This window comes from Seriola dumerili, unplaced genomic scaffold (genome assembly GCF_002260705.1).
Source record: "Seriola dumerili isolate Sdu_G_001 unplaced genomic scaffold, Sdu_1.0 BDQW01000025.1, whole genome shotgun sequence".
In the NCBI taxonomy this organism is placed as follows: Eukaryota; Metazoa; Chordata; class Actinopteri; order Carangiformes; family Carangidae; genus Seriola; species Seriola dumerili.
The window spans coordinates 16,202,120-16,215,125 of record NW_019174280.1 but is presented as its reverse complement, the minus strand read 5'-3'; the positions used below and the strand labels follow the sequence as shown (position 1 = coordinate 16,215,125).

The 13,006-nt window shown below is 39.1% G+C and overlaps 1 protein-coding gene across 2 annotated transcripts in view; it reads right to left on the bottom strand.

The window, feature by feature from the left end:
• Positions 1–1,958: 1,958 nt before the first annotated feature.
• ppp2r5a (protein phosphatase 2 regulatory subunit B'alpha) overlaps positions 1,959–13,006 on the bottom strand; it is a 41,163-nt gene continuing 30,115 nt past the window's right edge. The window contains exons 5-13 of one of the 2 annotated variants that reach the window (XM_022766759.1): positions 10,497–10,627; positions 8,989–9,048; positions 8,041–8,149; positions 7,272–7,325; positions 7,034–7,084; positions 6,815–6,934; positions 5,838–5,965; positions 4,811–4,912; positions 1,959–4,238 (exon numbers count right to left, since the gene is read on the bottom strand). In XM_022766759.1, coding sequence (XP_022622480.1) covers positions 3,974–4,238; positions 4,811–4,912; positions 5,838–5,965; positions 6,815–6,934; positions 7,034–7,084; positions 7,272–7,325; positions 8,041–8,149; positions 8,989–9,048; positions 10,497–10,627 — 1,020 coding nt within the window. In that variant the 3' untranslated portion in view covers positions 1,959–3,973. The remainder of the gene's footprint in view (positions 4,239–4,810; positions 4,913–5,837; positions 5,966–6,814; positions 6,935–7,033; positions 7,085–7,271; positions 7,326–8,040; positions 8,150–8,988; positions 9,049–10,496; positions 10,628–13,006) is intronic. The other variant, XM_022766768.1, reaches the window with a different exon arrangement.

The window sequence follows — 13,006 nt, the reverse complement described above, 5'->3', positions numbered from 1 at the left end:
AATGAAGTGTTTTCATTACATGAGCTGTAATGATTGTTGTTGTTTCATTAAAGTTTGTCTAATCACTAGAATTCGTCTGCTCTGTTTTACTAACAGCTCTTGTCTAATCTTTCTTATGAGCACTGATTTCTGTTGTTCATGTGTGTGTCTTGTTTATATACATATGGTATATTTGTGCATTCAAGTGATTTGGTCACAGTCCAGACCTTTAGCCTAATGTTTGGTCTTTACTGCAGCCACCTTCAGCTCTGTCTTTGTTGTAGAGTGTCTCTTTTAGTCTCAGGCCGGCTGAGGATATTCCTCCTCCTCACCCCAAAAAGCTCTTCGGCTGCTTTGACCATGTATTCATAACGGTTGTCCGTCTGAAAGATGAAATGTCGTCATGTGAGTTTTGATGCATTTGTCTGAATCTGAGCACAGAATGCTGCTGTACCTGCATTCATCCTGTTGCTTCTGTCAGCAGTGAAATCATCAGTAAATGTCAGTGAGACAGTTTAAAACATTCCCAGGCCATGACAGAACCAGCACTGTGTTTGACAGATTGGGTCGTCAGCTGTTCGTCTGATTCTCCTACGTGTCGTCTCAAATCAGACATTTTCCCTTTTCGACTACAGTCGGTGTGTGAGTGTGTGAGTGTGTATAAAGCAGGCCAAAACATTGTAAAATTAATGTCTTGTGTTTCCATTTATGACCAAGAGCTGAAAGCTTCACCAAAACAGATTGAGCCACGCTGAATTTAAACACATATTTTCAGCTTCCTTTATAATAAATCTGACTATGACAACTGCAGTTAATGCAGGATTAGTGTGAAGACAACCCAGCTGGACCAGTCATTCTTTGGAATCAGTAGTAAACATATTAAAACTCCTTCAGTGGTTCTTACTCTATTTGTGTTCTTGCTGATTTATGACTGTTATTAAATTCAACTACAGTTAATGTTGAAAATACCACAAAGATTTGGTGAGATAACATTGTTGTGGGAAATGTTGCTGCTGCAGATTCTTCATGTACAAGACACAATGTTCTAATAATTCTGTCTGACTTCTTCCTGCCATGCACACACTTAAAGGTGCCGATTCTTCGGTCTGATAATCATCTGGTGTTTGGTTAGATAGCAGCCTGACATTTAAACCTCATCTGGAAGAACTGGTACAGGATCTGAACAAAGCATGTTTTTCTCTTCCGGACATGAAAACATTTTTTGTGCTATCGATCTTCATGTCTGTGCTTGACTATTAATCATCTCATGATGCCACAGGTTGATCTTTTGGCCTTTTGAGGGGACCCAACCCCTACATTGGTGCACCCCTGGAATAAACTAAGTAACTGTATATAAAGCAGTGAAAACCACATTCAAGCAGCTGCAGCAGTAACAAAAGGCTGCCTACAGACTGATTCAGTAATAGGCCTCATATTAGTATTTTTGTAATGCTGTATTGGTACTCACACTTAAAACAGTCTGAATGCTTCATCCAACACTGACTTTGCAGCATATAAATAGAATAAAGCTCAAAAGACATTAAAATGTGAAGTGTGGTTCCCATTGGATGAAATTAAACTTTTAATTTTCAACATTTTAGATGTGTATGTGTATGTATGTCATTGTTTCTTGTGCTTTGTGTGTGTTTTGCTGTTGTTGTTCCTCCTGCTGTACTCAAGTGCATCTTGCAAAAAGCAATCAATGAGACTACCTGATTAAATAAAGGTTACATACACACACACATATATATATATATATATATATATATATATGTGTATGTATTAACTATTTAAAGAAATACATTTGTTACATGAAGTGACCAACAATATAGCCAGGAGCTCCGTGCTGATGACAGGTAAAAGAAACAACCTTGCGCCACCTGTTGACCTCCATGATGTACTGCAGGTGAACACACACGTGGAGAAAAAATAATGATATAAAAAAAATTTAAAAAAACAGACTGATGTTATACTTTGAGTAGAAAGATAGAGAAGACTTTATTTGATGGTGAAACCTAAATAAGATCTGCGATTAGAAAACAGGTTCCCCACGCAGTGTGTTAACGTCACAGAGGCTGGAATGCTGTACTGACAGAAAGGCATCAGAAAAGACTGGACCTAAAATATGAACTTAAAAGTAAGAGAGCAAACACTCGGGTTCAGAGGGAACACCATTCAATTAAAAAAAAAAAAAAATTCTCAGGTCATCGCTATGATCCATGGCAGTCAGATTAAGTTAATGGACATATCTCTCCACTCCCAACACCAGAAAATGGAGAGTAAAAGTGAATGTGAGGTTATATAAAGTCTGGAGGGTGAACAGGCATTGATGGTAAACAATCTTGTGGTATATTCTGGTGTTAAGCATTGATTTTCATGATATCACTATATCATGGGTTTTTTGATGTCATAGATACACAAAATCCACCTCCTGTGTACTGTAAAAAATAAACAGGTAAGAGTAGTGGCAAGAGTGTCTTTTCTTTTGAGCTTGGAGAGAGAAACATTTATGTTCCTATAAGCACTGACTGCACTTTTCCTAGACCACAGAAACATTATACTGTACATAAAATCTTAAATTGAGTGGCATTTCCCTTTAAGTAGCCTCCAAACTAACATATACACATATATGCACTCATCAAATATACACTCAAGCACATCCTGCATCATAATCCATCTGCAAAGTGAAACATTCAAAAATATTTGCCTTGTCAATACTCTGGAAAAATATAGTACTTTAAGTCTCTTATGTTTTTATTTCATTTTTTTTTACATTTACAGATAGTTCAGTTGTTTTGGAAAATATTTGCTTTCTTGCTGAGAGTTAGACGAGATCTAATACCACTTTCAGGTCTGTAAGGTAAATATGAAGCCACAGCTGGCTAGCCTAGCTTAGTATAAAGACTGGGGGTGGGGGTGGGGGTGGGGGGCAGCTAACCTGGCTCTGTCCTAAAGTAACAAAAGTCTCCCTTCCAGCTCCTCCTTTAACACCCTATACACCATGTGTATGTGTGTCAACCTTCTCATCTCTCTCTCAGCAAGAAAGCAAACAAGTGTATTTCTCAAAATGTCAGACTTTTCCTTTAAGTCAAGAGAGGCTAAAAACCATTTCATTCTTTGAGATACTCTCAATACTTTAGTGTAAATAATCTCATAAATGCAGGTGTTGTGTTACAACTATTAGCTTCATGTTTTCACCCAGACAAAAAGTTTACCTACACCTGAAACACAAAAATAATCTCACAAATATGAATTTACCCTAATAATTGTGAACCAGTTTTACCTGCACAGTCTCAACTAGTGATTCATGGAGATATCAAACCATATGTGGGATTATCTTTCTTTACAATGCAATTTTTTTTTGGCCATGCATCTCTCGTTCATCTCTTTCATAAGAAATCTGTCTTCTAGCTTGTTCTGCTCCTGACGACAGCCCTTTTACTACACATTAATGGACACTAAATGCCTAATTATGCGTCTGGTCCCATCTGCCCCAAATACTCCCATAGTCTGCGGTTCCCTTCTTCCTTAAGGTTTTGCACCCAAGTGTTGGCAGCAACAAGGAAAAGCACATTAAAAAATAGACATCTTTAAATAGCTATTCAGCTCGTCTAAGTGCAGCACGATCGGAAACATTAAATTCAAGTCATAATCATTTTCTCCCCTCCCATGTATCATACAATGAATATAACAAATAAAATCATTTTCAGTTAACAAACTAAATGTGAAAGGATAAATCTTTGATCAGACAAAAAAAAACAATATACTGCTGCCACACTGTAACATCCAAAAATAGTCTTAAGTTGAAATATATAATTTTTTTTTTTTTTTTTTTTTTTTCTGCCAAAGAATTGCTGGCGTTCTAAGTCACTCTAAGTAGATGTAATATACTGCTGAGGTGTAATTTGTGTTTTTCCATCTCCGTTAATCCTCCCCTGACGGTCCTGAACACGGCGTCAAACCGTTACGGAATTAAAAAAAACAATGTCCGCTGTCATTTGGCACATGGGGTGCTCTCACTGGCTGCCACACTGACGTCAGGCTCTTTGTCGTCTGTGGTGACGGCAGCAGCAGAATCAATGCTCTTGTCCTGGTTGTCATTATTATTATTATTATTATTACTATTGTTGTTGTTGTTGTTGTTGTTCTGGACACTCAGGAGCCCGTGGCTGTTGTTCTGGACCAGAGTGGTGTCGCTGAGCCTCAACTCGTCCAGCTTCTTCCACAGCTCGTCCCTCTCCTGCTCCTTCTTCTTCTCCCTGTGGAGGACAACGTTTGAATACTTTTATTTGTTTGCATTAAAAAAAAAATAACCAGCGGAAACCAAAAAAATAATATGACTCTGCATTTTGACATGCTTTGAGTGAGCCATAATTAAGGGTACATAGTGTTTTTTCTAAACAACTTCCAGTAACTGCAGACTACATGTCTTCACAACAGGATATTGGACCTGACCTTAAACAGACCCATGGAAAACTGACCTAGACAGCTGATGCATCGCCAATTAAAAAGCAGCTGCGGTCAAAAAGAGCAGAAATATAACACTAATGTCCAAATAACAAATGTAAAGTCTCACAAACTAATTCCAAAAAAAAAGAAAAAAAAAAAAATATATATATATATATATTTTTATATATACACACACTTTGAATACATTTTTTTACATCTTTAAAGGTTTGATATGTTGTAAAATGGTGTAAAATGTTAGTTATAGTGTATAAATTAGGACATTACTAATCTCTGCTGCAGAACTGGCAGCGCTGTGATTGTTTTACACTCAATGCCAAAAGGGACAAGATTTTATATCACTGATTTTGTGTCTGTAACTCACCGTTGCCGGTCTGCTTTATAGGAGGAAGTCAACTCATCGAACAGTGTGCAGTTCATCTCCATCAACGTCTTCAGCACATTGTACACCAGAGCTACGATTGTCCTGCAACACAGCAGAGAGACGCTGCCATCAGTAACAGTAAGAAACATTACACATAGCAGTGGACATTTCTCAAACCTGTAAATGTAAATTTTTAAAATGTAATTCCTTTCACCTACACTGGGTTCATGTGGCAGCAGAAACCTTCAAACCTAACAAAAAACAAATGAGACTACAACCATCTGCATTACCAGATAGTGTTGCGTTTTAACTGAGAAATCTTTCTGTTGTAATTTGAGCGAAGTGACCCTTTAAATACACCTCACAAAACACAGGAATGAATTTCCAGGATGAAAACCTGTTCACTGTAACACTACAGTACATGTTCTATCTCTGTGCTTGTGCCGGGATAATTCTGAAAAACACAAAACAAAACAAAAACCCAGCCGTGACTATTTTTGCCAGCAGTCGTTAATTCAGCTGATGTTTCCGCATCAACATGCAGCATGTGTTCATACAACACATTAATTAATATGGACTCTCCATATACAGTAACTGAGGAGCCGTTATTGTCTGAGTAACACGGTAAATGTATGCAACTGATGCAATTACGTCCAAGAACTAGAAGCAGAAACGACGGACATATCATCATGGTGGCGTCTATACATCTGCGACATGTATGGGTAAACATAATCTCAAGAGCAGCATATGACTGCAGTGTTATACAAACACAGCAGGTTTCTGTGCATTGATGTTGACTCTTGACCTTTGGGAACGATGCATATACAATAATGGGAGCTGAGCAGGGCCACAAGCTAATGATTCACAGATGTGTTTGAGAGCTGCATCTTTAGTCAATGGACCTTTGAGCTCAGATTGTCTCCATCATACGACAGGTTTCCTTTTTACAGAAGAGGATGTGAGGTGGATGTGTGTTTCCTGCATGTGGATGATTGTGAAGTTAGTCGGCCGGCTTCAGAGTACATACGGATTCCAGTGCTCTTTGGAGATTCTGTACAGGCTACCGAACATGATGGGGAGGATCTTGTCGATGTTCTCCTCGATGAGGCTGAGGATGTACTCGTTGTTCCAGAAGTACAGCGCTCGCTCTGCTACCTGTGAGGACAGAGAGGGAGGGGTAAGGAGGACTGTAGTCAAACAGTGAGGCGGGGCTGAAGGAAGGACCGTGCTGGTTAATGACACGCTTCACTCATGAAAAAGCAACGTGGGACGTTTCAGACCTTATTGTTTAAATGTGATGGCAATTTCACCAGTCACATAAAAGTTATCGCAGCGGGAACAAAATAAAAATGAAATCACTGAAGCATGGTGAATGAGTCACTCGCAGTGCGGGACAAAAGCTCTAACACAGTAATTATTAGGTAGTTAGGTAATTAAGCCGCCAGTATACTCTGCAGGCTGGATGGTCGAACAAAGGAAACCCCCTCCCCTGACACATTTCTGAGGTCAGATTCGGAAGGGGCCGGACATTTTTGGAATTTTCCAAAACTGACGATCATAGACATTCACACCGATCTCTCTCATGCCTCTCATGTGAAACACTGAATGCAACACTATGGATGTCTTCCAGGAGAGACAGCCTGAAAATATTCTCGTTTATCAGCTTATCTGAATAACACTTCCCTGCTCTCTATCATCTTCTTTCACTCCGCCTCTGTGTCTGGTTGTAACTATAAACACTTCTGGTTTCCAGCGTGGTCTGACGTTATAAACTACCTTTGATCAAACATAAGCAGCCCTCTCGTTGAGATCTTTCATCTCCACGTTGTGTAAAATTGTCATTATCGTTAAATGTTTATATACTGGTTATGAATGCTAAATAGGGGAGCTAAAGTAAAATGTTACCAACGTGCGCAGGTAGGTGCATGTGGTCCTTGTCTGAAAAGGGCTATTTACAAAAGACGAAGGTCGTAGAATGATTGGTTGGTGTGTTTTTAGCCCTACCTGAAAGTGTGGATTGGCCACACATTTAGAGATCTGTTTGAACAACGGCTCCTGGATTTTCTTGAATTGCGTTGGCTCAATGACATCCAGAATCTCCTCAATTTCACCGAGGAACATCACCTAATTGGATTAAAAAAGGTGCAGAATATGAAGCAGAGCCTTAAAATCTGGTCGACACCTCTGGTAAGTGTGTGGTGTATTCACAGACGTGCAGTATACCTCTTTCTGGCTGCAGGTTTTAGGCCAAAACTTCAGCAGCCCGCGGATCACCTGCACAGATAAACATTTCTTGAGAATTTCTCTTTAATGTCAAAAAAAAAAAGAACAGTCTGTTTGAGTGCGTGGTTGCTAGCAGCCACAAAAATTTCCCTGCGGTGTAGACTAATTTAGTGCTTGAGGCTTTGTGCTTTGAGTGGGAGGAATGATAAAAATAAAAGAAATTTTTTTAAAAAAGTACCGGTTCAGTGAGCGTAGGATCCTTCTCCAGGAACTGGACCACACAGTAGGCCAGCTGAGTGACACAAAAAATAACAACATCAACCTGATAACACTACATTAGAATGATGACTGCCTTAGCTGTTAGATACACATCTGGGATGGAAACATACAGACCAGACCAGCTGAGAGTTGCCGTTTACACGGAGGTGGACGTGGGAAGGCATCATCAGACAAGATACAAAGAGTCTGCTGATGTTTATAGGTCAACGGATTTTCTATAGAATATTCAATATGATGATTTTTGACGTCATGTATCTGTCTAATTATTTTTGAACCGCTAAACTATAAAGGGGCTGTACTTCCCACACAGTTCCTTTCATACAGATGTAAAATGACTCAAATTAAAGCTGAGACTTTAATATAATATCCATTCATTTATTTAAATTTGAAAAAACAAAAAATGTGTGACTGTACAAATAGTCTGGTCCGTATGATCATCTTTTTAATTTCCACTGTGCTAAGTTGAAAATACATTGCAACATCATGATAATCAATGAAGTGCATTTTCATTTCAAAGCCACTAGACGGTGCTACAGTACTGAGATTACATCATGACAGTGTTCAATCCTGCTAAAAACAACTCCTAACAACAGCTGTTATAAATTATATCAAATCTTTTCTCTGTTTTGAAATAAACAAATCAAATGAAGATTAAAAAACAAACAAACAAACATGTTGTGATACAGGACATCCAGCCAAAATAATAGACATAAGAGAGTTTTTACTACCTGCGCATGGAAAAGGGCGAGTCCTTTAGCTGTGTGTAACGGGATGAGCACCTTCATCAGGAACTGCTTGTGCTCCGCCTTCAGAGGTAACGCAAACCCGTTGATGATACTGTAAACAGAGAAACAACAGAAACAATGTGAGATTACTGAAAGACAGCAGCACAACCTGAACACTGCAGGACCGGAGCAGAGCTGTGAATATTCAGCTCCTGAAGAAGGGAATTCAGTGCAATAACAGCTCCAACATGAGAGGAGGAGAGCGTTTCAGGACGTTCCGCACAAGCCCGTTTAAAACCTTAAACACAGGACCGAATAAAGACTTAATAAAGACCTGGATGATTAAATCTTTATCTAATTCATCTCAAATCTAACTTAAAAATTGAGAAAAACTTTTTGGAGAATGTGTGATTAAAATAAAACAAAATGTCAATGTTGCCAAATGCCACTGGAAGAAGTCAAAACAATTAATATTACCTCTTTGTGGATAAATGCACTCAATATTTTACAACCCAACATGTTTAGCCTCAAAAGATACGCTTGACATTTTATTCACACGAAAAAAATAATCAAGACTGGTCAGTGTTAAAAGCAAAAGGGTAATGTTGTGATGTTATGTTACATTAGGGCTGCAACTGATGACTATTATGATACGTTTATTTGATGGTTATTTTCTTAATTAATCAATTAATCGTACAGTCTATAAAAAACGGTTTTTATAATTTCCCAGAGCCCAAGGAATTACATTCAGATTATCCATCCAACAGTCCAAAACTCATTGATATTCAGTTCACAGTTTATAAATGACAAAGGAAAACATTCAATCCTCACACTGAAGAAGCTGAAGCTAGAGAAATGACTGGGCATTTTGGCTTGAAAAACTGAAACAATTTATTGATGATCAACATCTACGTGATGACCAACTTTATGTCACCATACGTCAATACTCACCTTCCCAGGATTTCCAGCAGCTCAGCCACGCCGTTGAAATGCTCCGTTTCATAGATGAACCTGCAACAGCAACAAACACATTGACGACAGAAATTATGAAACACATCACGACATAACGGCTCTAAAAACAGAGCACAATGATCAGAACAATTGATCCAGGCTGCTCCCAATACTGTGTTCTTTTTTTTATTTTTGTTTTTTTTTATAAATATCGTCACCCTGATTTGTGAGTTGCGTTTTATATATGAGATTTCACTGGTGTCCCAACACTCTTACACATGCAGACCACAAAACCACAAAAGTTTTACTTGTTCCAACAAGAAAAAAAATGTGACAGTCTGTCTGCATTTGAGCTGCCAAAAAAGTCGAGCCTCTAGGAAACTGGGATCACTTGAGACCAAAGGATTAAAATCTGTAAATTCTCTAACTGATAAGACGTCTCATTGAAATAGGTGACAAATGGTTAGGCGACTCGGAAAATGTAAACATACTCAGACTAAAAGACTGACTGTTGCTGATCTTATTTAACTTAATGACCCATACGTCATTCATCTCCTCTGTTTGGTAACCCATTTCCATGTGGCTGTGCACCCATGGTATGTACAGACAAAGCCTGACAACTGTGGCACTATTTTTATTCTCGGTGGCAGATGGTCAAAGTGGGTGCACCCGTTTTGCCACCTTGCCTGTTGGAAACGACATCAAGTGTCCCCTGTTTCAATCATCTAAAGCTCATTGTCACGCAGCAACGGGAGCCGTAAAGATTCAGCACGCTGCCTCCATCTGCACTTATATTTCTGCTCCCTGAATCTGTCTGAGCCTCGTAATGTGATGATGAATGTGATGATTTCTTAGATGGCTCAATGCAAAATGGAGTAAACTGAAAACCAGGACCAGAAACTCCAAACCAAACCTTAATAGAGTTGATGGAAGATATTTTTCTGCTGCATTCACTGTATGTTTCAGTGAAACAGAGCGTCTCCCCGAGACTGATCAGAAAGAGATTGAGAACTTTCTTTTAAAATCACAACTGGGGGACAAGGGGCCATTATTTTTGCGCAGGTCGAAAACCAAATGGGAACTGTGGAACCAAAGGAACTAAACTCAGGAACAAAAGTAGGAACCATGAAGTCTCCTGTTTGTTTCCAGCATCTGAAGTTCTGTGAAGATCAGGCAAACTAGACCAACAGCGGAGCAGGCCTAAAAAACGTAAACAATATTTACACACAAGAAAATATTAGGACAACATGATGTGTGTATTTAAGGTTGTACGTTTCAGATGTTTGAGTGGCGGTAATGACTGAAGGAAAAGGAGGACTGAAACCTCCCGAGTGTCCGACTCCACATTATAAAGGTTATTTATTTCTGCTTTTGAACATATGCTCCATGTAACAATCAGCAAATAAAGTGCTTTTCCTCTTGTTCAGGAAAGGAAAAGAAATACGTGGGAAAAGAAAGAAAAACCTTTCTGCTGAACTTTTTCAGAATCAATTCAAAATTTTACTCACCTCAAGAAAATATTGTTGATCTGCTTCCTGATGAAGGCTCGCAATCCCAGGAATTTTCCATAAATGCGATGCAGGATGGTTTTCAGGAAGTCCCTCTCCCTTGGGTCCTCACTATCAAACAGCTCCAGGAGCTGAGAGGACAGAGGAAAAGACAAACACAAACTCTCTCAGTCCTGATTCATTTGAAAGAAATTTTTAAAAAGTGAATAAAATCAAATACGATCAAATACTTTATCATGTGTCTTTACTGTATAGCTAAATGAACCAAGAATAAGGATGGGTTCTCTTTTGCATCTCACTCTGACACCACAGACATGAAAAAAGATGACGTATTCAAACATGTGATCAGTTTGTCGTCAACAACAAAAATGGCCGACCTCCTTAAACATTGTCAACAACAAAAAGTCAACAAAACAACTGCAAGATGCAATATTTGTGCCAGGGGACTCATGAGGAATTGGGGCAGGGACAAATCCTTTGTTTACACATCTACGTCCTGACACGTTAAAGTAAGAACTTGTGATATTTTTGATGACCTGGGAAAGACGAGAGCTCGATGAGGAGTAGATTCGCATATAACAAACCTTGCGGTTCAATGCTATTGTTCACCGCTGAAACATTTGACTTGATGGGATTGACATGTACACAGTTTCATCTTTAACCATTTCCTATGAAATACTTTAGTAACTACTGTAACGTATTGAGGGTTTGCCCAGGAAATGAATGGGCTGAGCTGCTAAGTGCTGGTTGGAGGTTGTGACTGATCTGTTCTGGTCTGTTTGCTTCTACTTTTCCCAACTTGTTAAAACTTAGAGGGACTTAACGTGACATCCTGCTATGATTAATTAATGCAAAGCCAGCGTACGTCGTGATCGATTAATCAATCACCTGCTGAGCTGAAGTCAGATTCTGACACACCTCATCTCTAGAGGATACTAGAGGATTTATTCAATGCTTCATATTTCATAAAAATGTAATAATTTCTTTTAGTTAGTGCAGGCCTCTTTAATTCATGCCGCGGGGGGGGGGGGTCCTTCATTATAAAAATCTGCGGGAAACCCTGAATACTGAATCACAGCTGGGCGATGGGATTACATATTGTGATATTGATTTTCTCTGGGCGGCTGTGGCTCAGGAGGTAGAGCGGGTCGTCCACTAATTAGAAGGTTGGTGTTTCGATCCCCGGCTCCTCCAGGCCGCATGTCCAAGTGTCCTTGGGCAAGAAACTGAACGCCACATTTGCCCCTGATGGCTGTTCCATCAGTGTATGAGTGTGATGTATGAATGTAAAGCGCTTTGAGTGGTCAGAAAAGCGCTGTATAAGAGCAAGTCCATTTACCATTTAGGCAAACAGTGAAGAGGACAAGACCACAAGGACCACACTAAGGAGGCCTTTTCTACTCATTTTAAACTGCAATGACTGATATTTCTGACCACTTGGGGGCAGCTACCTTAAGTTGTGAACATAGTTAACAAACAGTTGCTTATTTACACATCCAGCGTAGAGAGAAACATTATCGTTCATTTGGAGTTGTGTTTGTATGCACCTAATGATTGTTAAATCCAGTGTTCACTCTTTTTTGCTCTTCACCGCCTCCCGTCCTCTTCAGCTTTAAAAAGGCTCCACCAGCGAGTCTCTAACTGCATCTATCAGTCATTTGGTGCTGAGCAAGCGGCGCACACTGGGATTTTAAGATCATTTTTAGAGCCGCAGGTTCCTGCTGTGTCCGGAGATATGACACCACGAGAGCAGTGAGAGTGAACCCAGGCGGTGAAGTTGTTGGCTGGCCAGGTAAACAATGAGCTCAAACTCTCATAGTAAAAACAACGGAAAGATGGAGCAGACAACAGCTGTAAAATGTGAAATTTTCTTTTTTACATTTTCTGACATTTTATAGACTAAATTATTTATAAATGAATCAAGAAATGAATCTGCAGATTAATCAATATTGAAAGAAAGACAATAAACTTATTGACTCATGAAAGTGAAATGTAGAAGAAGGGAAGAAAACTGGAAAGTGTTTGTTAAAATATTCTTACACTTAAGTGTTTTGGTAAATTTGGTGAAGTTTGCATCCTTATAGAACTGAGAGCAGAGATGAGTTTTGACCGTTCAGGAGTTAATCAATGAGCAAAAAACGGGATATAAACACAAAGCTGCCCGAGTATAATTCAGAGATGCTGCTTGTGCCTGAGGTAATGTCAATATTCAATCACAACAAGTCACGCTAGGATTCGAGTTTTCTCCGGAGCCCGACATGCACATGTCCCTGAATAAGCCAGTGGTCATGGTACGACTTTTACCTTTTACCAGGCTACATATCCATCTGTATTTAAATATAAATGCAACTTACTTACAAAGGGTCCACAGACATATTGAGGGAAAAAATTAAAACAAAAATGAAGAAGAAAACAATTCTCCTTCATGGTTAAATAAACCTACTCCTGGAAATCATATGCAATCAAGTCAATCCCTTAATTTCATGCTCATGATAAAAGGATTATCCACT